The sequence below is a fragment of the Ovis canadensis genome, chromosome 24 (assembly GCF_042477335.2).
Source record: "Ovis canadensis isolate MfBH-ARS-UI-01 breed Bighorn chromosome 24, ARS-UI_OviCan_v2, whole genome shotgun sequence".
NCBI lineage: Eukaryota > Metazoa > Chordata > Mammalia > Artiodactyla > Bovidae > Ovis > Ovis canadensis.
Genome location: NC_091268.1, coordinates 41198807 through 41220756, shown reverse-complemented (window position 1 = coordinate 41220756; position 21950 = coordinate 41198807). Strand labels below are relative to the sequence as shown.

The window sequence follows — 21950 nt, the reverse complement described above, 5'->3', positions numbered from 1 at the left end:
AAAATAACACTTGAATCCATTCACTTCACAGGTATTTAACGGACTGCCTGCATTATGCCAGGTAACACAGAAGGAGCAGTGAGTAAGAGTAAGATCCCACCCATTAGGGAGCAGATATCAGCTTCCCTGGTGGCTCAGACAGTAAAGAATCCACCTGCAACGCGGGAGACCTGGGTTTGATCCCTGGATTGGGAAGGTCCCCTGGAGGAGGGCATGGCAACCCACTCCAGTATTCTTGCCTGGAGAATCCCCAGGGGAGAGGACCCTGGCTACAGTCCATGGGGTCATAAAGAGTCAAACATGACTGAGCAACTAAGCACACACACCAGCAGTAAAACAGAATAGAAGGAGCTCACAGAATAAAGTGGGGGGAAACTGCTGGCCAAACAGCAGTTTTGGGAACCCAAAACTCTCAAAGCTAGGAGTGAGGCTGGGCTAAGGAATACTTCTCAAAGAGTAAGACAGACTTTTAGCTAAGTATGTGCATGTTCAGGGGAGAGTTGAGAGCTGGAAGAGTTCCAATGCTAACACCTGGAGGGAAGAGAGACTGAGATATTGAAAGTTTCACCTGGACTAAGACCTATCACTCCTGCACTCCATTCTCCACCTTGCAATAAGTAAATCCTTTAAAAAGGCAAATCTGTCCCCTTCATTTTCTGAAAAGGGCTCCCCACTGGTCTCAGGTTACCTGTCTTTTCAGTTTCTATTTTTAAAACCTCCTTCCTGTTATTTTATACTACAGACATGCTTAAGTTTTTTTACCTTGTCATGTCCTATTCCCCCTGCCTAGAAATCCACCACCCAACATTGAAGTAGGTGTGTCACTCTTATCTATTCTTAGGGGCCCGTGCTTCAGCCTAATAGATTGCATCTGTCTGAATACACTGCTAGTTTAAACTCCTTGAGGGTAGGAAGTGGTTTAATTATTAACAGTTATATCCAAGGCACCTAGTCTAATGTCCTAAAGAAGGTGTAGTCGCTCAGCTGTGTCTGATTTTTTGTGACCCCATGGACTGCAGCCTCTCCGGCTCCTCTGTCCATGGAATTCTCCAGGCAAGAATACTGGAGTGGGTTGCCATTCCCTTCTCCAGCAGATCTTCCTGACCCAGGGATCAAACCCGGGTCTCCTGAATTGTTGAGATTCTTTATTGTCTGAGCCACTAGGCAAGTCCCATGTCCTAAATGCCCAACTAATTTGAATGACTGAAAGCTGTTTTCATTGTAGAGCTGGGTGGAAGATTTTGAACTAGACCCTAGGAACTTTGGTTTTCAGCCTGTTACTAGTTTAAGATTCATTCTGGGCTTCCCTGGTGGCTCAGATGGTAAAGAATCTGCCTGCAATGTGGGAGAGACCCCCTGGAGAAGGGACAGGGTACCCACTCCAATATTATGGCCAGGAGAATTCCATGGACAGAGGAGCCTGGTGGGCTACAGTCAGTCCATGGGGTCGCAAAGAGTCGAACACAACTGAGCGACTACACTTTCACTTGCCACTTCCACTTTAAGGGTTCATTCTAGGGCATGGAGAAACCATTAGTTTGAAAATCATTAAAATAATTTAGAATTAGGTATAGAGTTATCTCCAAAGATCAGCATGCTCAAAATGATAACATTAATGCCTATCAGTCTTTTATGGAAAGCAGATAAAGTCCCCATGAAACCTACCACAAGCCTTAAATAAGTACCAGTTCTCGTGCCGGGACTTTTTTTGTACTCAAGACTCCGCCCATGGGCCCTCAAATGGCGGAAGAACTGCACGCTACGTCGTGACTTCTCACACTACTGCGGAGGTATCCCGACGCTACGCCGCCGGCGTAGGCGGGGCGGCCGGCTCTTCCTTCCTCTCTGCTTCTTCGGCTCCACCCCCAGCGTTTCACACGCTCATTGTGAAGCGACAGCGGCAGGCAGTCTTCAAGGCTGCTTGAGACCTAGAGACCCTAAGTCCCTGGGGCACGCAAGCGCCCCGCGCTGCTCCTTCCCCACTCCAAAGGCGAGGGGCGCGAGATTCACCTTTATTTTCTTCCCCCGCCCGGAGCTAACCGCCCCGGTGCGCGCGGACATCTCGAGCCGCCGCTCCCTCCTCCCCGCCCCTCCCCCTTCGGGAGCTCCCGCCCGCGCGCTCCTCCCCCTCCCCTTTCCCCGGCGACGCGCACGCGCGCCAAGCCGGCTCGCGCCCTCTCGCTTTCCTCCGGCCCGCGAGACCCCCTCCCCTTCCGCCTCGCGGTGCTTCCTCGCGCCGCGGTCTTCTCTATCCACCCCCGACACCGCGGGGCTTGCCCCCGCCCGCCAACGGCGGGTCCCCAGCTTCCCAGTCCCCTTCGCTTCCCGCGCTCTCCGGCGGGGGCCCAGCCCCGGCCTCCTCTTTCCCTCCCTTCCCCCTAATTCCCCTTCCGGACGCTGCCATCATGTTGAAGCCTCAGCCGCCACAACAGACCTCCCAGCCCCAGCCGCCCCCCACGCAACAGGCCGTGGCCCGTCGCCCTCCCGGGGGCACCAGCCCGCCCAACGGCGGTCTCCCGGGGCCCCTGGCCTCCACCTCGGCTCCCCCAGGACCTCCTGCGGCCGCCTCCCCCTGCCTGGGGCCTGCAGCCGCTGCCGGGAGCGGGCTCCGCCGGGGAGCCGAGGGCATCTTGGCGCCTCAACCGCCGCCACCGCAGCAGCAACATCAGGAGAGGCCAGGGGCAGCGGCCATCGGCAGCGCCAGGTGAGGATGGTGGGTTTCCAGGCGCTAGAGCCGATGTGGCCGAGACCTGTACACCGCGCCAGGTGGACTTCTAGCTTTGCCACCTTTGAGGGTCGCCAGGGGGAGTGGGAAAGCCCGGTGAAGCGGGGGTGGGCCCTCAGGTCCTAACAGGTCGGAGGAAGAGGGTCCCTGGTGGCCACCGGGGTATTCAGGGGCAGTGCTCAGTTCTGCTAGCGTAGTCAGGGCTCGGGAGCTGGGCCTTAAGGGCAGGCAGGGCGCATCCCGCCGGCAGCGTCGGAACGAGGAGTTGGGGGGGTGAAGAGGTGATCGGGGTCCCCGGCTCCATTACCACGAAGGGTCTCGCGGTTCCAGTCTTCAGCCAATGGGGAGTCAGCTGCGGGAAGGGGTCCCTGCCCGTAGCCAATGGAGGGGGGCGCGCGGCTCACAGTTTGGCCAATGGGGAGGGAGGGACTTGGGAGCGAGTTGCTACCTCCCGGTCCCAGTCTGGCCAGTAGGAGGGGAGCAGGGTGGGCGGGGGGACGGAAGGAGGGACTGGGAGGACTGCGGGCTGGGAACCTCCAGCGCGCGCGTTCTTCACGTACGTGCGCGCGGATGCTGTGTCTTATGACCCGGCCATTCTCCAGCCTCGGGTAACATATAGGGCAGCGGCTGGGAGTGTTCGTGGACGGGTTCGCCTGGTGTTCTTGGATGAGTGGTGGACACCCGACTCGGTTTCTTCTGTTTGTGGGTTTATGGAATTGAGAGTGGAGGTATACGCAGGCGCAGTGGGTTCTGATCGCGGGGCGGGGGGGGGGGTCGATTTTGAAGAGGCCCGTAGGCTTTAGTGCGCAAGCGCAGACCGGGCGAGGCCTCCGGGTGGATAGCTTTTGCGGCTGCGCTGTCCCCCAGCCCTGCCAACGGCCCCCTGATCGCCCTCTTCAACCGCTGGTTACATCAGCCAGCAAGAAGCAGGGTTACTGGGTGATAGGTGACCCCTCCCAGAGTGGGTAACAGGCTGAATGAGTAAAGAGGTCCAGAAGGGTAGATTGTAGAGGGAGTACCTTCACTCCTAGTTTGGGGCGTAAGGCTGCGGGAAATGATGGCCTTTCCTGTTTGGGAGGTAATTTACCTGAACCTAGATAGTTCAAAATTTGAGTTCTCTGAGCTTCCACTGTTACATCTGGCGGGGGTTATTGTCGAATATCGTAACGTTTGTCATTTGGAAGCATGCAGCCCTGGCCCTCTTGCAGAAACGTTGTGTTGAATTGGCTTTTAAAGCAGTTGACAGACGTTGATGATTGAGCCTATTTTACTGGTATTTGGAGGAAATGGCTTTTAGTGCTTTTCTTCCTCTGTGAAGTGAGAATTTGAAAATCTGTTGGTTAATGATGTGTAGCCTAAGTCGTCATCCTCACATAGTATGTGGTCTTGGCATACAGTCCTTTGAAAGCAGTTGAATAAAAGGGCTTGATTGTACTTAAATAACTAGCTTCTTGTTTCCTTCTCTTATAGGGGACAAAGCACAGGAAAGGGACCTCCACAGTCACCGGTGAGTGCCTTTTCTCCCCTGTCTAAGACACAGATACTTAAAAGATATATATATGGGAATAGAGGGCAGACTAGGTGCAGAAATAGATGTGTTCCGAAGGGCAAGTATCCCATATGTTCGAGGTGGTTATGAGTGGAGTGTGGACATTGTGAAGGAGGGTAAGGTGTTGACTGGCTGTTCCTTTATTTTTGTCTCTCTCCTGTGTTACTGACAGGTGTTTGAGGGTGTCTACAACAATTCCAGAATGCTGCATTTCCTTACCGCTGTTGTGGTAAGTGGGCCCCTTGCTGCTAGCTTGAGGGGTGTAACGCATTGGTTTGCTAGAGGCACTCTTCCGTTTTCTTCCCTCTGCTCTTTCAGGGTTCCACTTGTGATGTAAAGGTGAAGAACGGTACCACCTACGAGGGTATCTTCAAGACGCTGAGCTCAAAGGTCAGTCTACTCAAATTAGCTTGCTTTTTGGAGTTTCATGGGAGAAAGAAGAGAATGAAATAGGTTCCTTGAAGATACAAAGATGAGTGGTTTTGGACAACATGATGGCTAGCCTCGTTTTTGTAGGCCTTTGTCGGAATAGAGCTGCATGGAATTAAAGACGTGGGTTTGAAATGTGAGGGCTGGGTATTTTGATGAGAAGTTTAAAGTTTGGGGCTTTGACTAAATCCCATGGGTGATGTTGTCAAGACAGTGCACGTGAGAATGTGTTGGGGAAAGTTTAGAAAGGGTGAAATTAAAAGTAGTCATATTTTTGTCTTCACGTTTCTTAATACTGACCCTTGGTTGCTGGGAAATGGAACTTTTATAGTTTGAACTGGCAGTGGACGCTGTGCACCGGAAGGTATCAGAGCCAGCGGGTGGCCCTCGTCGGGAAGACATAGTGGACACCATGGTGTTTAAGCCAAGTGATGTCATGCTTGTCCACTTCCGAAATGTCGACTTCAATTATGCTACTAAAGGTATTTATGGGTGCAGGCTGTTGTGTCAGACCCAGTAGAAGGCAGAGAATGTGATGATCTGATTCTCTTCCTTTCCATTCTTTGTCACCTTATTTCTGAGGAGGAGGCCTGGAAGTTTTTTCTTGAGAACATGTGTTAATGTCTAAGATGCAGTGGGGTGAATTCCAGCCTATGTTGTGGTTCATACTTTTCCTGCTTTGTTTTCACCTCCTTGCTTCTTTTGAACTCTTGGAACAAGTGTTTTTATGCTGCCCTGCACCCCCTTTGCTTCTGTGGTGGGAAGGGTGTCGGAAAGACGGCTATGAAGTACCACCTGACTGCTGATCTCAATCCACCCTCACAGATAAGTTCACTGACTCGGCCATTGCCATGAACTCGAAGGTGAACGGGGAGCACAAGGAGAAGGTGCTTCAGCGCTGGGAGGGGGGAGACAGCAACAGTGATGACTACGACCTGGAGTCTGACATGGTACAGTCCCTTCTGGGGAGCCCTAGAGCTGGGGGGCTCTGCTGCCCAAGTGGGGTGTTGACCGTGACATCACTCTTGGACCCGAGAATTGCTGGGGTGGGCGGGGAGAAATCTTTTACTATTGCCTGGCAGTCAGAGTCCAATAGAAAGGTATAGGACATACTCAAACAGAAATACTCATTTTTCTACCATCAGTAATTGATACCTGTTAAAATTTGCTTCAAATCAGTTTTTTCCCAGCCTGGGAGAAAAAAGATACAGATGAGATTGCGTATTGTATAGGCCCGTTTCCCTTCCTCCAAACAACCACCTTGATTTAAAATTTGTCAGTGAATTGTTACCTCACTTTATTAGTTTGTTTAAAATTTGCTTTTCCTACCTGTTTTTGGATGTTTCACTTTGGTGTATAGATCCTAGTCATTGCTTTTAACTACATGTGTTGTGCTATTTGTATGTGTATACTTGTGTGTATATACAATATATTGTATCTGTTGCTTTTTTATTGGTGTTTCTGGGCCATTATTTTGGTATTAAAAATAGTACCTTACTGGATTTTTAGAATGTGTATCCTCATGCACTTAGGTCAGAATTTCTCTGGGATATAAATCTGGAAATGGATGTTAGGTCCCAAAGACTTCTGTGTCTTGGAAACTGCCAATTTGTGCTGCAGTCAGTAGATGACCTTCCCATCGGCCCTGTTCCTTTTTTTCCCCACTCTTGGTTTGGTCAGATTTTTAATCTTTCAACCTGAGGGAGAGAAAAATTGTTTATTATTGCTTTCCTTGCTGAGCTTTGAAACATTCTCCCTCTTCCTCTAGTCTAATGGATGGGACCCCAACGAAATGTTCAAGTTCAATGAGGAGAACTATGGTGTAAAGACTACCTATGACAGCAGTCTCTCTTCTTACACGTGAGTGTCTTTCGGTAGTTCGCACATGGTGCAGTTTGAGGTATGGGGACATCAACAGAAGGGAGGTCTCTAGGTGGAACATAGCTTTTGTACATGTCTTTCTGGGTGTCTGGGTTGCCGTCTCCCCACTCCTGACCTGCCTAGTGAACTCCTTGTGAAAAGGTTTTTCTCTTTCTCATAACCTTGATTCCGTGGGTAGAATTAACTGCTTTTTTGGTCCATACTTTTCCTGTAAAATCTTAACAAATTTATATGTGTGTCTCAGTGTCCCTCAGATTCAGAGAGATGCCTTGCAGCTCTGCCTAGGACCCTGCTATATGCCAGATCAGTGTATGCTGAGTTGTTGAGGGTTTAAATACCCATGTCTGATCTGGTGATGGGACTGATAGAAATGTCTTCCTTTTTCCTCCCTCTTGTCCCATGGCCCTGGGGTGGCTACGGTCCTCACAGGGTGCCCTTAGAAAAGGACAATTCAGAAGAATTCCGTCAGCGGGAGCTGCGTGCTGCCCAGTTGGCCCGAGAGATTGAATCGAGCCCCCAGTACCGCCTGCGGATCGCCATGGAGAATGATGACGGGCGCACGGAGGAGGAGAAGCACAGTGCGGTTCAGCGACAGGGCTCAGGGCGTGAGAGCCCCAGCTTGGCAGCCAGGTGATTGCTGGGGGAGGCTGGTCCGGGTGGGGCTCAGTGTTTGCGCCAGGAGTTTGGTGTATACTTGCGTTGAAGCCTCACAACCACATAGGTTAATATGTATTTACTCCCAATTTTTTGATTTAGGTTAGGGCTGAGAGCTTGTTCTATACTCTCGTTGAAGCCTCACAGTCATATAGGTTAATACATAGTTATTCCGAATTTGGGGGTTTAGCACGCTGAGGCCTAGAACTATTAATTTGTCTGAAGTAAGAAGGCTAAAGATTAGGGATTAAGACAGGTTTTCTTTCCCCCACCGATTTTTGATACCTTTTTTTTTTTCTTTTCCTTTTTTTGCTTTTTGCTGCACTCTGCAACTTGTAGGATTTTAGTTCTCCAACCAGGAACCTAGGCCCTCAGCATTGAAAGCTCAGAGTCCTACCCCTAGGGAATTCCTCATATTCTTTTTTTATTCTGCATTTCATTCCTATGTATGTCTTAACTTCTCCTTTTATGAAAATGAAACTGAAGTGTATCGTACCTTAATCCACAATGTTATACTACCTGTCTTGTAGGTCAGGAGGGGCTAAGGATTAATGGAGCACTGGCTGCTGTGGTCTGGTCAGGCGTAGCTGCAATGTAGGGTCATAATCCTGGAACCGCAGGATAGTTTCTCAAGGGAAATAGTACAGAAAGCTGAAGTCAGGCATATTTGTGTGTGTGCATTGAGGCAGGAGGTGGACTTTATAAGGAGGGCTTTATTCTTGGAAATTGTGTGTTTTGTGGCTACTTGATGTTATTTGAACTCTCTCCCCCAGGGAGGGAAAGTATATCCCTCTACCCCAGCGAGTTCGGGAAGGTCCCCGGGGAGGCGTTCGCTGCAGTAGTTCTCGGGGCGGCCGGCCTGGCCTTAGCTCTTTGCCGCCCCGTGGCCCTCACCATCTTGACAATAGCAGCCCTGGCCCAGGTTCTGAGGCACGTGGTATCAATGGAGGTGAGTTAGGAAGCCGATTTGTTGATGGCAGGGGAGGGGATGGTGGTAGGTGGCAAGGAAAATGATTTACGTGGGTTGGATGGAAGTTGCATTGATGGTCATGTAATAGCAGGAACTCTGCCTCTTTTTTTCCCATCTTAAAAAAAAAAAAAAAATAGGCCCTTCCCGCATGTCCCCTAAGGCCCAGCGACCTCTGAGAGGTGCCAAGACTCTGTCTTCCCCCAGCAGCAGGCCTTCTGGAGAAGCCTCTGTTCCACCTCCTCCTGCAGGTAAGATTCCAGCAGCGTTACGTGAACAAATGGATAGGGGTATAAATAGTTGTTAGAATGCTGGGCTGGGAGAGTTCCAAGATGAAGGTGTTTTTGGAGGCTAGTATTTATTTATGCTTTTTAGGAAAGAATTTTTCAGTTTCCCTCAGGGAGAAATTCCAGCATGGCAATCCATGCATTGTGTCTGGCTGGCAGGTGCCTTTTATTTAAATTAGTTGGCAACTAATTTTAAGGGAGGAGAAATCATAGAAAATGTCTTAATATCTTTTGAAATACAGAAAGTTCTGCAAACACAGAACCTGTCTTTCTGTAAAGCTCTGGTTGGCTGGAACTGAGTCATGACTGCCCCTTGGAGCATTCCAGTCTTTCGTGGTACCCATGAGGCCATTTTACGTGCTTACTTTACTTGCCTTGGCCTTCTAAACATTTAGGTTTGTGACCTTGTAGATAAACTTTCCTTGGTGTTTCTGGTGGGTCCCTAGTACTCACTGCTCAGTGTCTAGCAGTGACCAACACAAATCCCTCTCCCTTTTCTTCCAGTGGGCCGGATGTACCCGCCGCGCTCTCCCAAGTCAGCTGCCCCTGCCCCAATCTCAGCTTCCTGTCCTGAGCCTCCCATGGGCTCAGCAGTACCAACCTCTTCAGCTTCCATCCCAGTAACATCAGCAGTTGGGGAACCTGGAGTAGGCTCCATTTCCCCAGCTTCTCCAAAGATCTCACTGGCCCCCACAGATGGTAAGAGCCACCTGGTGGGGGACTGCGGACAGTGGGAAGTGTGCTTCTGGACAGAAGGGGCTTCATGTGTCTCTTCTTTCTTGCTCAGTAAAAGAACTCCCAGCCAAGGAACCTGGAAGGACCCTGGAGTCCCAGGAGTTGTCCCGGATTGCAGGGAAAGGTGAGGATTGTTGTTTTTCCTGCCAGGGTCTCATGCCCCTTTGATTAGGGGAGCATTTCACTTAGGAAAGTGTTCCAATTCAGAAACAGATGACATTGGGTCAGCCTTTTGATCCTAACTTAAAGGGTTCTAATAAGCTCAGCTTTTTTCCCTTGGTTTCTTTGTTCTTTGGGTTGCTGTGTAGCCACCTTCAAGAAAAGAAATGTGTATTTTCTCCTTTTTTGCTCTTTCTCATAGTCCCTGGCCTTCAGAACGAACAGAAGCGTTTTCAACTGGAAGAACTGAGAAAGTTTGGGGCCCAGTTTAAGGTGAGTGAAGTGTGGGAGTGACTAGGATGTTAACAGGAAAGAGATGAAGGTTGAGGGGTCTGGGGAGAGGTTTACGGAATAGGCACTGGGTGGCGTTGAGAGATGAGAGCACGCAAAGATAACGAAGGAAGGTGAGTCTGGGGTTGAGATAGGAGAGTACTCTCTATGTTCTGGTTTCTGTCTTTCTAGCTTCAGCCCAGTAGCTCCCCTGAGACCAGCTTGGATCCTTTTCCTCCACGGATCCTGAAAGAGGAAGCCAAAGGGAAGGAGAAGGAGGTGGATGGTCTTTTGGCTTCAGAGCCCCTGGGGTCTCCTGTTTCCTCAAAGGCTGAATCAGTATCAGACAAGGAGGACAAACCACCCCTGCCACCAGCAGGGGCTGCCGAGGGGCCGGAGCAACCTCCCCAACCTTGCCCAAGCCAAACTGGCAGCCCCCCAGTGGGCCTCATCAAGGGAGATGACAAGGATGAGGGCCCAGTTGCCGAGTGAGTGGAATGGGGAGCTGGGCGGGTGTCTGGTGACGAGAGGCAGGCCGTGAGAATTTACTCCATTTTTCTATCATAGACAAGTGAAGAAGTCAACATTGAACCCCAATGCCAAGGAGTTCAACCCCACTAAGCCCCTGCTCTCTGTGGTGAGATGGGACAGGGGAATGTAGGCTGGGGTTTCCATGAGGAGAGTTGGGAGCTGGGTGTTGGGGGGAGTGAGGAACAGTCATGCAAGTACGTCAGGACCACGGCAGTCGTGGAGGCAGGTCTTAGCAGTGGCTGGCCGGGGATCGTGGCGTATCTGACAGACACTTACAGGTTCCTCACTGGGACTTGGCATTTGGTTCAGGGGGAGTCACAGTCGTGCATTTAGGAGCATGGGCTTCATTTGGGCCCGCTGATTGCGCTTGAACCTCTTGCAAGCTCTGTGATCTTGGATGAACCACTTAACCTCTCTGTCTCAGTTTCCTTGCCTGTAATTCAAGATCACTCATCTGGAGGTTGATGTGAGGTTTAACCAGGATAAAGTGTAGGATATGTTTGGTGCACAGCACTCTGGATGCCCTTGACTGGGAGAGGAGGGTGGTATAGACGTCATTAAGATATCTTCTGCATGTCCTCCTTTGTCTCTTACAGAATAAATCCACCAGTACTCCAACTTCTCCTGGGCCCCGAACTCACTCAACTCCCTCCATCCCGGTGCTGACAGCAGGCCAGAGTGGGCTCTATAGCCCCCAGTACATCTCCTACATACCTCAGATCCACATGGGACCAGCTGTTCAGGTGAGAAGAGACTGGGCGGGCCCAGGGTAAGAGACGTGACGGGGCTGCCTGAGGGACCAAGGCCCACCTGTCGTGAGCATTCACGAGCGAGTCGTTCAGCCTCACCTCTGTTCTGGTCCCCAGGCACCGCAGATGTATCCGTATCCTGTGTCCAACTCAGTGCCTGGACAGCAGGGCAAGTACCGGGGTGCCAAAGGTGAGCAGGGTCAGGAGGGGCCATGCAAGGTGCCACCCGCTGCCTGCTGGCAGATGGAGCTTGAGCTCTGCACCGTCTTCCCCCCACCTGCAGGCTCCCTGCCCCCGCAGCGCTCGGACCAACACCAGCCAGCCTCCGCCCCTCCCATGATGCAGGCTGCCGCCGCCGCCGCCGGTCCACCTCTGGTGGCCGCCACCCCTTACTCTTCCTACATCCCCTACAACCCACAGCAGTTCCCAGGCCAGCCCGCCATGATGCAGCCCATGGCCCACTACCCCTCGCAGGTGACTGAGGCATGGAAGAAGGTGGGGTACAGAGTCCTGGCATCTTGGCAAGCCTCCTCCACCTCCCACACTCAGGAGCTGGCAGGAGAAGCCAGCAAGAGTTCTGGGTGGTGGGGTCCAACTTGGGCTTCAGTCTTGGCTATAGGAGGATCCTGGGGAGGCAGTGGATTCTGGGGCCTTTGTTTTTTTCTTCTGTAAAGTGTAGCATCTACTTGATAAGGGTATTGTGAAAGTAAAGTAAGGTGGTCATCATGATGAGAGCAGAGTAGTACTCAACCCGGTTGTTTGGCAGCAGGGTACTCTCTTGAGCCCTCTGCCGGGCCAACCGCTTCTCTCCTCCTCCTCCAGCCGGTGTTTGCCCCCATGCTTCAAAGCAACCCACGCATGCTGACGTCGGGGAGCCATCCCCAGGCCATCGTGTCATCCTCCACCCCTCAGTACCCTTCTGCAGAGCAGCCCACCCCCCAGGCCCTTTATGGTGAGTTCTGTCCTGTCCCCTGACCCGGGCCGTGCTGCTCAGCCCCTCCAGGGTGCCTGTCACTGATTGTCTCCCCTTTCCTGCTGTAGCCACTGTTCACCAGTCCTATCCACACCATGCCACGCAGCTCCATGCCCACCAGCCGCAGCCGGCCACCACACCTACTGGGAGCCAGCCGCCGTCCCAGCATGCGGCCCCCAGTCCTGTCCAGGTGCCTGCTGTGGGGCATCCACGTGGGTGGGGCAGGGATGGGTGGCTGAAAGAGAGGACTAGGACTCAGGGTCATTCCCTAGTGGGGAGAACCTTAGGGTCAGAGGTGGTACTGGAAGTGGCACTCACCATTCGCCTTGCCCTGATGACAGCACCAGGCGGGGCAGGCCCCACACCTGGGCAGTGGACAGCCGCAGCAGAACCTGTACCACCCAGGGGCCCTGACAGGCACGCCGCCTTCTCTGCCACCGGGACCTTCTGCCCAGTCCCCTCAGAGCAGCTTCCCCCAACCAGCCGCTGTATATGCCATCCATGCCCACCAGCAGCTGCCCCACGGCTTCACCAACATGGCCCATGTTACCCAGGTAAGAGCCCACGCCACCTGCCCTGAGCCGTGGGGCGCCCCTCCAGGGGTCATCGGTGCGCCTTTCCCTCTGCCACTGCCTGGGGCTCTCCGACCCTGTGGCGCTCCTGTGGTGCTCACAGCTCCTTTTCTGTTCTCCACAGGCCCATGTCCAAACTGGAATCACAGCAGCCCCGCCCCCTCACCCTGGGGCTCCCCACCCGCCCCAGGTGATGCTGCTGCACCCACCCCAGAGCCATGGGGGCCCCCCCCAAGGCGCGGTGCCCCAGAGTGGGGTGCCTGCACTCTCAGCTTCCACACCCTCACCCTACCCCTACATCGGACACCCCCAAGGTGAGCAGCCTGGCCAGGCGCCTGGATTTCCAGGAGGAGCCGATGACAGGATTCGTGAGTTCTCGTTAGCTGGGGGTATTTGGCATGGAAGAGCTGATGGGCTGCAGGTGGGGCAGGATGCACGGGTTCTGGGTGGGGAGTGAGGGGTCTTGGAGGCAGGGCTGTCCCACAGGGCGCCTGCCGACCTGCACCTGTCTGTGAAGTATGTAGGGTGGGCAGAAGCCACAGTCGCCGCCGCCAGGGGCTTGCTCCTGGCTCTGTCCTTTGCTTCCCTCCGTCCTCGCTCAGTTGTGATCCAGCAGCCCCCCTCCCCACTGCCTCCCCAGCTCTCAGTGACCCCGACTGTCTCCTGACTTAGCCGAGGTAAGGTCAGCGCAGTAGACAGGGCCAGGCTGGGGTGTGGGGGGCTGAGCTGGGCACGTGAGGAAGGGCTCTGGCTCACGGGGAAACGGCGATTGATCTGTGCTTCTGACAGCCCCATGAGACACCTCGAGGCGGCCGCTCCTACCAACACTCCCCCCACACCCCACACTGGACGGCATTGGATGAAGGGACAGCTGCTTGGGTTCTAATGCTCCTGCTCTCTTCTCTTTCCCCTCCAACCAGTTCAATCTCATCCCTCCCAGCAGCTCCCCTTCCACCCCCCGGGGAACTGAAGATTGTCCTGGCCGCGACCTGAGACCTCCATGAGTGGAGGGAAGAGTGATCTATGTCTCTTCCCCCAGCAGCTCGGACCAGTCCCAGCCCCCCACCCCCTTTCCCCGCCCCGGGGGAGCTGGGGAATTCCTGCCAAGCACCTTGAATGGGAAGGGCCTCAAAGTGGGCAGGGCCAGGGTCCAGCGGGGGTGGGGGGGTTCCTGCTCTGCCCCTGCCCATCCCCACCCCATCTTGCCCTCCCATCCTCTCATCTATCCCCCCCCTCCCCGCTGGAGACGGAAGATCTTTTATTTTCTATTATTTATAACCTTGGGCCCCCTGTTCTTTCTTCCCATTAACTTGAGTCACCTGCGTAAGAGAAACAGACATGCCCCGCAAGGATGGTTGGACAAGGACTTTTACTTTTTATTACATAAAAATATTTAAAAAAATTAAAAAAAAATAAAATTTTAAACTAACTTAACCAGCCTGTAGTTTTCTCTTTGAATAGTAAGATGGGAGTGGTTAGTTTTATGAGGTTTCCAAGGTGGGGCACTGTAGTTGCCCACTCAGAGTATCCAGAGATGCCTTTATGGCTCTGTAACTGCCATGCAGGCCTGCCATTGTCTCAAAGGCTGTTTTCTCAGCTCAGAACTGGCCTCATTGTGAGGTGTGACTTGACGTTTTCATTTCTAAGGAAAGTGCTTTGTGAATGATGTCTAACTCTTTGTCCTAAAAAGTACACTTGTGTTTTGGGCCACCTGAGATAAGGGCCGGAGTGGTGCACAGCTGAGCGGTCTTGGTTGTGGGTGAAAGCTACATAGGATGAAGCTGCTAGTGAAAGTGGCAGGAGGGCTGGGTTGAGCCAGGCTGAGGGAAGCAGGGGCTGGATTAGAAAGATGGGGGCCAGGTATGGGATGGAGAAACAATAGGCTCCAGGAGGAGTTTGGAATTTTTTACTAATAAGAACTGGTATTCGTTTCTTACCTGTTTCTTACAGGTAGAGGATAGAGAATGGGACTGATCTGTAGCCTCTAATTGGTTGTTAAGAAGGGGCAGGTTGGGGACTTCCCTGTTGGTCCAGTGGCTAAGACTGTGTTCCTAATGCAGGAGGCCCCAGGTTTGATCCCTGGTCAGGGGACTAGATCCCACATGCTGCAACTAAGACCTGGTGCAGCCAAATGTTTTTTAAAAATGCAGATGTGCGGTCCCAAGTGACAGAGCTCTCCAACTGGGGTTGGGAGGCCTTAATGGAAATAGCAGCAGGAAAGCCTTCAGGTGGGCTCCAGATGTCTGCAGTGCAGATGGAGACCTAGTTTCTATAGTGCTGGAGACGTACGTAATTGCAGGTGTTCCTGGGTAGCCCTCTTAATTTATTCCTAAGAGCAGAAATCTTAGGAGCTAGAAGTAACTTTAGCCTCCACCCTGACTGAATGTGCCTGAAAACTTTCATCAGCCTCTCATTGCACACTGAAGGTAAAACAAGTAATTATGCTTTACTGTTGGAGAGTACTTTTCATGAGATTGCTTTATGTGAAGTTTGCTTCTGTTTGCCTTGTTCTGGGCCTAAGAGCCTCCATTCTCTTGTGCTATTTGTGAGTAGGTTGTCTGTCCTGAGTATATTCATTTGTCAGGATACAAGTTTGAAAAGGTGCCATTAACCCCTGCTGAATGCCACCTGTGTTACTGGGGGTCATCCCAAAATCTCTGTGATTTGATAAACAGACCTTGTTAATTTTAAATCTCAGTAATTAACATTAAAAATGAAACTTTCATTCTACAGTTTCTCACTCCAGTTTGGACTTGGTGATATGGTGGGGATAACCCATCAAGCCTACAAATTATTTCCTAAGGATAATATTCTGTGTGCTGGGTCTAGAGTCAAGATAGAACACCCAGTACCCAGTATCAAGTTTAAATAAGGGTAGCTAGACATGAACAGGCTGGTGACAACTCAAAGAGACCAGGCACCTGAACTGGGCCCAAGCTATAACCGTTTGACCAGTATCTCTAGGAATAGCTAACATTTAGCCTGTTTTATGTAGCATTTTGCTAAGCAATCGAAATTAAGAGATGCTCCTTGGAAGAAAAGCTATGACAAACCTAGACAGCATATTGAAAAGCAGACTTGACTTTACAGGTCCATATAGTCCGAGCTGTGGTTTTTCTAGTAGTCATATATGGATGTGAGAGTTGGACCACAAAGCAAGCTAAGCACCAAAGAATTGATGCTTTTGAACTGTGGGGTTGATGAAGATTGAGTCCCTTGGACAGCAAGATCAAACCAGTCAATCCTCAAGGAAATCAGTCCTGAATATTTATTGGAAGGACTGATGCTGAAGCTCCAATATTTTGGCCATCTGATGGGAAGACAGGATGAGAAGGTTGGATGGCATCACCAACTCGATGGACGTGAGTTTGAGCAAATTCCGGGAGCTGGTGATGGACAGGTGTACTGCATGCAGTCCATGGGGTCGCAATCAGATACCACTGAGCAACTGAACTGAACTGAAGCAATCATAGAAAGCTCACTAGGATAGCTTTCAGTCCTTTAGTTTCTCTACCTTCCTCATGTTGCCACAGCACTGCTTTAAGACAAGAGCTCTTCCACCGTGTACCAGAGATGAACTCGTGAGGCTAGAGAAGTACTCTCAGTTCAAATGGCTCAGGGATCACTCCCAAGCTCATGTATCCTGGGCTTCAGCTCCATTTCTATATCCCCCACCCTCCCAGAGTACAAATGACACAGGACACACAGGCTATCTTTCTATTCACAGAACAGTTTATTGACCTACCTCACCTGGCCAGCCACATGGCCCTTGGACCAGGGGAAGTATCTAGCTGCAATTCAGCTGGGCCACAGCCTCTGCCCTGCAAAGAGGGCCACAGAGGCAGGAGAGAACGCTGGCCAGTGCAGCCCTGAACACAAGAGAGCCCCAGCAGCAGAGGTCCAGACTCAACTCCACTTGATGTTCTTGTCCTCCTCGGTCATGGCCGGCGTGTCAGTGACGAGGCCAGTGCCGATGGTCCGGTTGCCGTCCCGCAGGGTGAAACGCTGGCCTTTCTCCAAGATCATTGGCTGCCGCAAGATGAGCGTGAGCTTCAGGTCCTCCCCAGGCATGGCAAGCTCCTGAAAGGCAGACACAGACCATGTTTCAGGGCACCTTCACTTCCTATTGGTTACCAAGGTTAAAGGTTATGGGAAAATGCAGCAGGGTGATTCTGGGGAAACTTCTGTCCTAGCTGTTAGGCATATGCAAAGGCAGAAAAGGACTCATGGGACTTCCTTGGTGGTCCAATGGTTAGGAATCTGCCTGTCAATGTAGGGGACATGGATTCGATCCCTGATCTGGGAAACAAGATCCCACGTGCCGTGGGGCAACTAAGCCCCTGTGCCACAACTACTAAAGCCCACATGCCCTAGAGCCTGGGCTCTGCAACAGGAGAAGCCACCGAAATGAGAAGCCCGTGCACTGCAACTGGAGAGGAGCCCCCACTCTCCCAACAGCAAAGCCTGTGCAGTGCAACGAAGACCAGGGAGGCCAATAAACAAGCTATAAAGATAAAAATTAAAAAGGACTAGCCATTAGCGTCTCTAAAGCTTTTCTTGAGGAAAAAAATTGTTTATAAAATTTGGGGTTACGCAGGTCTTGGGCTCAAGACTTCTCTTGAGCCTTTACGTAAAATACAGTGGAACTCTCTACTACAGGAACTCTGCTGGGGAATCTGTGTGGGTCAATGCTAACACAGCTAAGGAACCCTGGAAGAGGATTCGTTCCGCCTGAACCCACTGATCTGACCCTTCCATCACCAGCTCTCCTCTTGCACCATCAGCCAGGCTTTCTTCACCAAGGAAAAGTCACCCCCACTGCCATACACATCATACCTTCCCTGGAGGTAAGATGATCCGACAGGCCATGTCCCAAGTCAGGGAGAACATGACAGGCATGAAGTGGGATACAAAAGGCTTGTGGCGGCCACCCTCTTCCTTGCTGAGGATGTACACCTGTGAGAGGGAGCGAGAACATGGGTGAAGCCGGGCCTGGCTGGAAGCACCGACCTTCCACAGTGCCTGCCCATCACCTAGAGCCCTCACCTGTGCCTCCACCTTCTGGTGGGGCTGGATGGAACCTGGCTTGGCCATGACCAGGCCACGTCTCAGGTCCTCCCGCTTCAAGCCTCGGACCAGGGCCCCAAGGTTGTCGCCCGCCTCTGCCCTATCCAGGCTCTTGTGGAACATCTCAATGCCTAAGAGAGGGGAGACACGCAGGAGAAGGGTGTGGGGGCAGAGGGAAGGCATGGGGGGGGTCTGTGGGGGGGAGATGTCACCCTAGCCTGGGTCCCAAGGCTGCCTCCTGTACCTGTCACCACAGTGCGAATATTCTTGCTGTGTCCCAGGAATTCACACTCGTCTCCTTTCTTCAAAATGCCACGTTCGAGCGTGCCTGTCACCACTGTGCCCCGGCCTGGGAGGGAACAGGACAGGGCATCAGGGACACCGGATGAAGCGGCAGAGAGGGGAAGGGAATGCAGTGAGCCAGGTCCTCACCGGGGATCGAGTACACTGACTCCACGGGCAGCAGGAAAGGCTTCTCCAGGTCCCGGGTGGGCACTGGGATGTATGTGTCCACAGCATCCAGTAGCTTCTGCACGGACTTCAGGCCTAGCTCGGGGTCACGTTGCTATGAGCGGGAAGTGACAGGACTCTGAAACTTCCATTCTGCTCTTCTTACTTGCCCAGAGCTAGGCCCTGGACTCAGAGCAGAGCTCTGGGTGCCCATCCAGCCCCCTCCCCAGCCTGACCCCGCCTTCACCTCAAGGGCACAGAGGGCAGAACCGACAATGATTGGAGTCTCCTCCCCTTTGTAGCCAAACTCAGTCAGCAGTTCCCTGATCTCCAGCTCCACCAGCTCCACCATCTCAGAGTCCTGCACAGCGTCCGCCTTATTCACATACACCACCACATGCTCGACACCAATCTGCAGGTGAGAAAGACACACAGACGGTGTCCTGAATGGCCCAACACCCGCCCGCTCCCCCTTCCACCCCTTCCCAGGCTCTTGAGTACCTGTCTGGCTAGCAGTAAGTGTTCTCGGGTCTGGGGCATGGGGCCATCATTGGCTGCCACCACCAGGATGCAGCCATCGAGGGGGGCAGTCCCTGTGATCATATTCTGGGGAGAAAGAGGAGAGGAAGTAGTGCAATTCCATGACCTCCTCCACTCCCCAGCCACCTAGCTAAGCACAGACACTTCTTTACCACCTGCTGTGACTGGCCAGGCCCACAGATCCAGGATCTCCAACCCATACATCTCAAATATCTTAACCTCCTCCCCACAATCCTAACGTTTTTCCTGAGGGGGGCAGTTCCCAAGCCCTGTCCCCAGCGGCTCTCTCACCTTAACGTAATCTGCATGACCGGGGCAGTCAGTGTGGGCATAGTGGCGGGCGGCTGTGCTATACTCCACATGAGCCGCATTGATTGTGATACCTCGGGCTCGCTCCTCTGGGGCGTTGTCAATCTCTTCGTACTTCTTAAACTTGGCCCCACCTCCCTCCGCTAAAACTAAGGGAAGGAAGGGAACACACTTTTCAGCAAGGCCCTTTCCACTTTAGAAAAGGACAGTCTAGGAAAAGCAACCTTCCAAGATACCCTCCTTCAACTCCTGGGACTAGTAACTCCAGATCAGAAAGAAAATAGAGCCTCAAGGGCTAGCCCTGTGACTTCTCTAGGCCAACAATTCTGCTTACAGGGCACCTTCCCAGGGCTGGAGGGAGGCCACTGGGGGGGTCCCCCAACTTATGCATCAAAAACTTCGTGTTCACGGGAAATCTGTCTTCTGCATCCTGCAGTGTACTGTCCGCCCAATTTCTGGCGCCTTGTGCCCTGGTAAGTCACTTCAGTCGTGTCCGACTCTGTGCGACCCTATGGACTGTAGCCTGCTAAAACTAAGGGAAGAAAGGGAACACACTTTTCAGCAAGGCCCTTTCCACTTTAGAAAAGGACAGTCTATGGACAGGCTCTTCTGTCCATGAGATTCTCCAGGCAAGAATACTGGAGTAGATTGCCATTCCTTTCTCCAGGGGATCTCCCCGACCCCAGGGATCGAACCGACCTCTCTTACGCCTAACCTGCATTGGCGAGCGGGGTTTTTACCACTAGCGCCACCTGGGAAGCCACCTGGCGCCTTTGGGGCAGCACCAAACACCTAGGCAGTTCCTCCGCGGGCCCCGCCCCCTTGGCTCCAAGTCCCACCTGCAGAGCAGGCGTTGCTGGAAGCCCCCCAACCCAACCCCACTTACTTTTCGTGATGGCCGCGGTGAGGGTGGTCTTGCCATGGTCTACATGGCCGATGGTACCCACGTTCACATGGGGCTTGTCACGTACATAGGTCTTCTTGGCCTCCACAGCCAGGCCACGGCACAAGACGGGCAATGCCGGGGCCTTCAGCTGCCGCAAAAGACCCTGCAATAGTGGTGCTGGGCCGGCGCCGAGACCTGCCGGGGCAGATGCCTGGAGTCACGGCGCAGGTCTGAGCCCGGCCGCTCCCGACGACCCCCACGTGAACCCGGGGCGCCGTGGCCCTCCCCGCCCCCTCACCGCTGAAAAGGGGCGTCGCGCGCAGCAGGGTAGCGGCCGCCATTGTGGTCGTACTGGCGCCGTAGAGAGTACCGGGCACGGGGGCCGGCGCGTGCAGCGGGGAAAGGGCAATTGCGGATGGAAGTCGCTTCCGGCGGAAGTTAGGACCGAGAGGGCACGTCTGGGCCCCTCTAGCCTCCAATCTCTATGGCCCTGTGAACTTCCGGGCGCGCGACAGAACGCGTGCAGGAAAGTGCTGATGGTGGTAAGGTGGGGAAGCTTTCCACGGCGCCCTCCAACCTCGCGGGCTCAGGAGCCACGCAGTTCTCTCTGGTGGCGCCGGGAGGCGATGTGGAGCATCTCATAGCGCGCCTACGCCCCGGAGGCTCATGGGCGTTGTAGTTCCCAGGGCCGTGAGCTGTACTGGCACGTATCGTGGGAGGGCGAGGCCAGGTCCGGAGGGACGGTCCAGGCCTTCTTGAAGCAGAGGCAGCGGCCCCGGCGTGGATGACTCCGGAACGTCTTGGCCCCGAACCACTTGGAGTCCAGTCCGACCCGCCGCGCGGGTCTGACGACAGATCTGGCGGCCTTGTGTCGCAGCTGGAGGTAGGACCAGCCGCTGCGGCCAGGCTGAGGGAAGACTCCCGAGAACCTGTTGGGGGTGGGTCTCTAGTGTGACCCACCTCTCTTTTAAGCCTTTGTTTTCTTATCTGTGAAGTGGGAATAGTATCTACTTTACAGGAAGATCCTGACATCTAGCTCTGAGAGGAAATGAGCTGGGCAAGAGGCAGAAAAGGGGTCCAAAAGCCTCCGGGTCCTACAGTCTTTGAGACCCTCCCCTGGCTCAAATGCCCTGTGAGCCAGGGGGGACAGTTTCCTGTCCACCCCTGTCGCCCCTCAGCAGGCCAGAGTAATTCTCTGGATCGTCGGTCAACCCACCCGGTTTTACAGATGACCAGGTGAGAGACCAACTTCTTGTGCCTTTAAGGGCAGCCTGAGTCTGTCTTGTTCCCGCTGTGTCCCTGGCACCTACCACAGGGCGGGGCACTCAGTGAGTGCTCAATTAATGTCTGTTGACTGAATGAATGAGTGCAAGGATAGTAAGTGACCTTTAACTTTCACATCCATCATCTCATCACCGTGGGATGATAATAGCAGCTGCTTAACCTTGATTAATGTTTCCAAAATTCATCAGCTCCTAAGACTCAGCTGATGGTGTCTGTTTCAAATAGATTCCTTAATTCCTCCCTTGGAGATTATGATTCAGTAGTATCTGGGTACAGACAAGAAAACTATATTTATTTTTAATACTCTTCTTAAACTCATAGGAGTTTGGGGGACTCAGAATTAGAGCTTTTCATGGTTCAGGCGTTGTGCTTCATGTTGCTTCTCATTCAGTATCACATTCAATGTTATACTGTGTGATAGGACCCCATTTTACTAGTGAGAAAACTGAGCATCATGGTAATTAAGGAACCCAACACAGCTAAACTCCAAAAAAGTGTGCACTTAGCCACTTCACCGAACTATAATTTAACTGTCATTTTACAATGAGAAACTTGCTAAGACTTCTGTCTTCCTGGCCCTCTAAACCCATCAGCTTTGATGAGAAAGGGCTTGTACAATATGAAAGGGTTCTCCTTGTCCCCAACCTGAACCTCAGTCATTCCACTTCTAGAAATTTATCCTAAGACACTATCAGCCACTAACCAGGATATGAAATATTGGGGGCTGGTACTTAAATTAATGCTTTCTTTTTTAGTGGTGCTATATTCATTTTAATGTGTATTAGTTTGAAAGAAAGGCTGGCATTGTAAATGTTGTATTTAAAAAAATGTTGAATCAATTAAAAAAAACAACACTTGGTAGATAAAATGGGTGATATGAATATATGGCAAATCTGGGGAGAGGTGTATGTGAATGACTGAAATTTGCAAAAC

The 21950-nt window shown here is 52.5% G+C and overlaps 2 protein-coding genes across 12 annotated transcripts; one reads left to right on the top strand and one right to left on the bottom strand.

The window, feature by feature from the left end:
- The first annotated feature begins 1879 nt into the window (after positions 1-1879).
- ATXN2L (ataxin 2 like) lies at positions 1880-13915 on the top strand. Of its 11 annotated transcripts, none has more exons than XR_011252632.1 (23): positions 1880-2704; positions 4196-4232; positions 4447-4503; positions 4593-4664; positions 5035-5185; positions 5529-5653; positions 6472-6563; positions 7014-7214; positions 8012-8187; positions 8346-8456; positions 8997-9191; positions 9280-9351; positions 9589-9659; positions 9849-10144; positions 10224-10293; positions 10784-10930; positions 11054-11126; positions 11220-11410; positions 11759-11888; positions 11978-12099; positions 12251-12463; positions 12606-13158; positions 13402-13915. XR_011252632.1 is itself a non-coding variant. In XM_069569927.1 (23 exons), exons 1-23 carry the CDS (start codon positions 2406-2408, stop codon positions 13472-13474), a joined length of 3141 nt encoding a protein of 1046 aa, XP_069426028.1. In that variant the 5' UTR covers positions 1880-2405; the 3' UTR covers positions 13475-13915. The 11 variants fall into 11 exon arrangements, 10 of the variants coding, with proteins under 10 accessions (XP_069426028.1, XP_069426027.1, XP_069426026.1 ...); XM_069569927.1 differs by having other exon boundaries at positions 12606-12795; positions 13425-13915; XM_069569926.1 differs by having other exon boundaries at positions 12606-12795.
- Positions 13916-16191: 2276 nt separating this feature from the next.
- Positions 16192-20720, bottom strand: TUFM (Tu translation elongation factor, mitochondrial). Its single transcript, XM_069569870.1, has 10 exons — positions 20032-20720; positions 19734-19928; positions 18830-18996; positions 18500-18604; positions 18246-18410; positions 17981-18113; positions 17793-17897; positions 17528-17679; positions 17318-17437; positions 16192-16561 (listed from the first exon to the last, which is right to left on the bottom strand). Exons 1-10 carry the CDS (start codon positions 20072-20074, stop codon positions 16388-16390), a joined length of 1359 nt encoding a protein of 452 aa, XP_069425971.1. The 5' UTR covers positions 20075-20720; the 3' UTR covers positions 16192-16387.
- Between the last annotated feature and the right edge of the window lie 1230 nt (positions 20721-21950).

Excerpts from the sequence above, each read along its gene's own strand:
- ATXN2L (XM_069569933.1), top strand. The coding sequence starts at position 2,406 with ATGTTGAAGCCTCAGCCGCCACAACAGACCTCCCAGCCCCAGCCGCCC. Across the intron at positions 5,186-5,528 it reads CTTCAATTATGCTACTAAAG|ATAAGTTCACTGACTCGGCC; the intron begins GTATTTATGGGT and ends CCACCCTCACAG. Across the intron at positions 8,457-8,996 it reads TGTTCCACCTCCTCCTGCAG|TGGGCCGGATGTACCCGCCG; the intron begins GTAAGATTCCAG and ends CTTTTCTTCCAG.
- TUFM (XM_069569870.1), bottom strand. The coding sequence starts at position 20,074 with ATGGCGGCCGCTACCCTGCTGCGCGCGACGCCCCTTTTCAGCG. Across the intron at positions 17,680-17,792 it reads TATTCGCACTGTGGTGACAG|GCATTGAGATGTTCCACAAG; the intron begins GTACAGGAGGCA and ends CCCCTCTCTTAG. Across the intron at positions 17,438-17,527 it reads ACCAGAAGGTGGAGGCACAG|GTGTACATCCTCAGCAAGGA; the intron begins GTGAGGGCTCTA and ends TCCCTCTCACAG.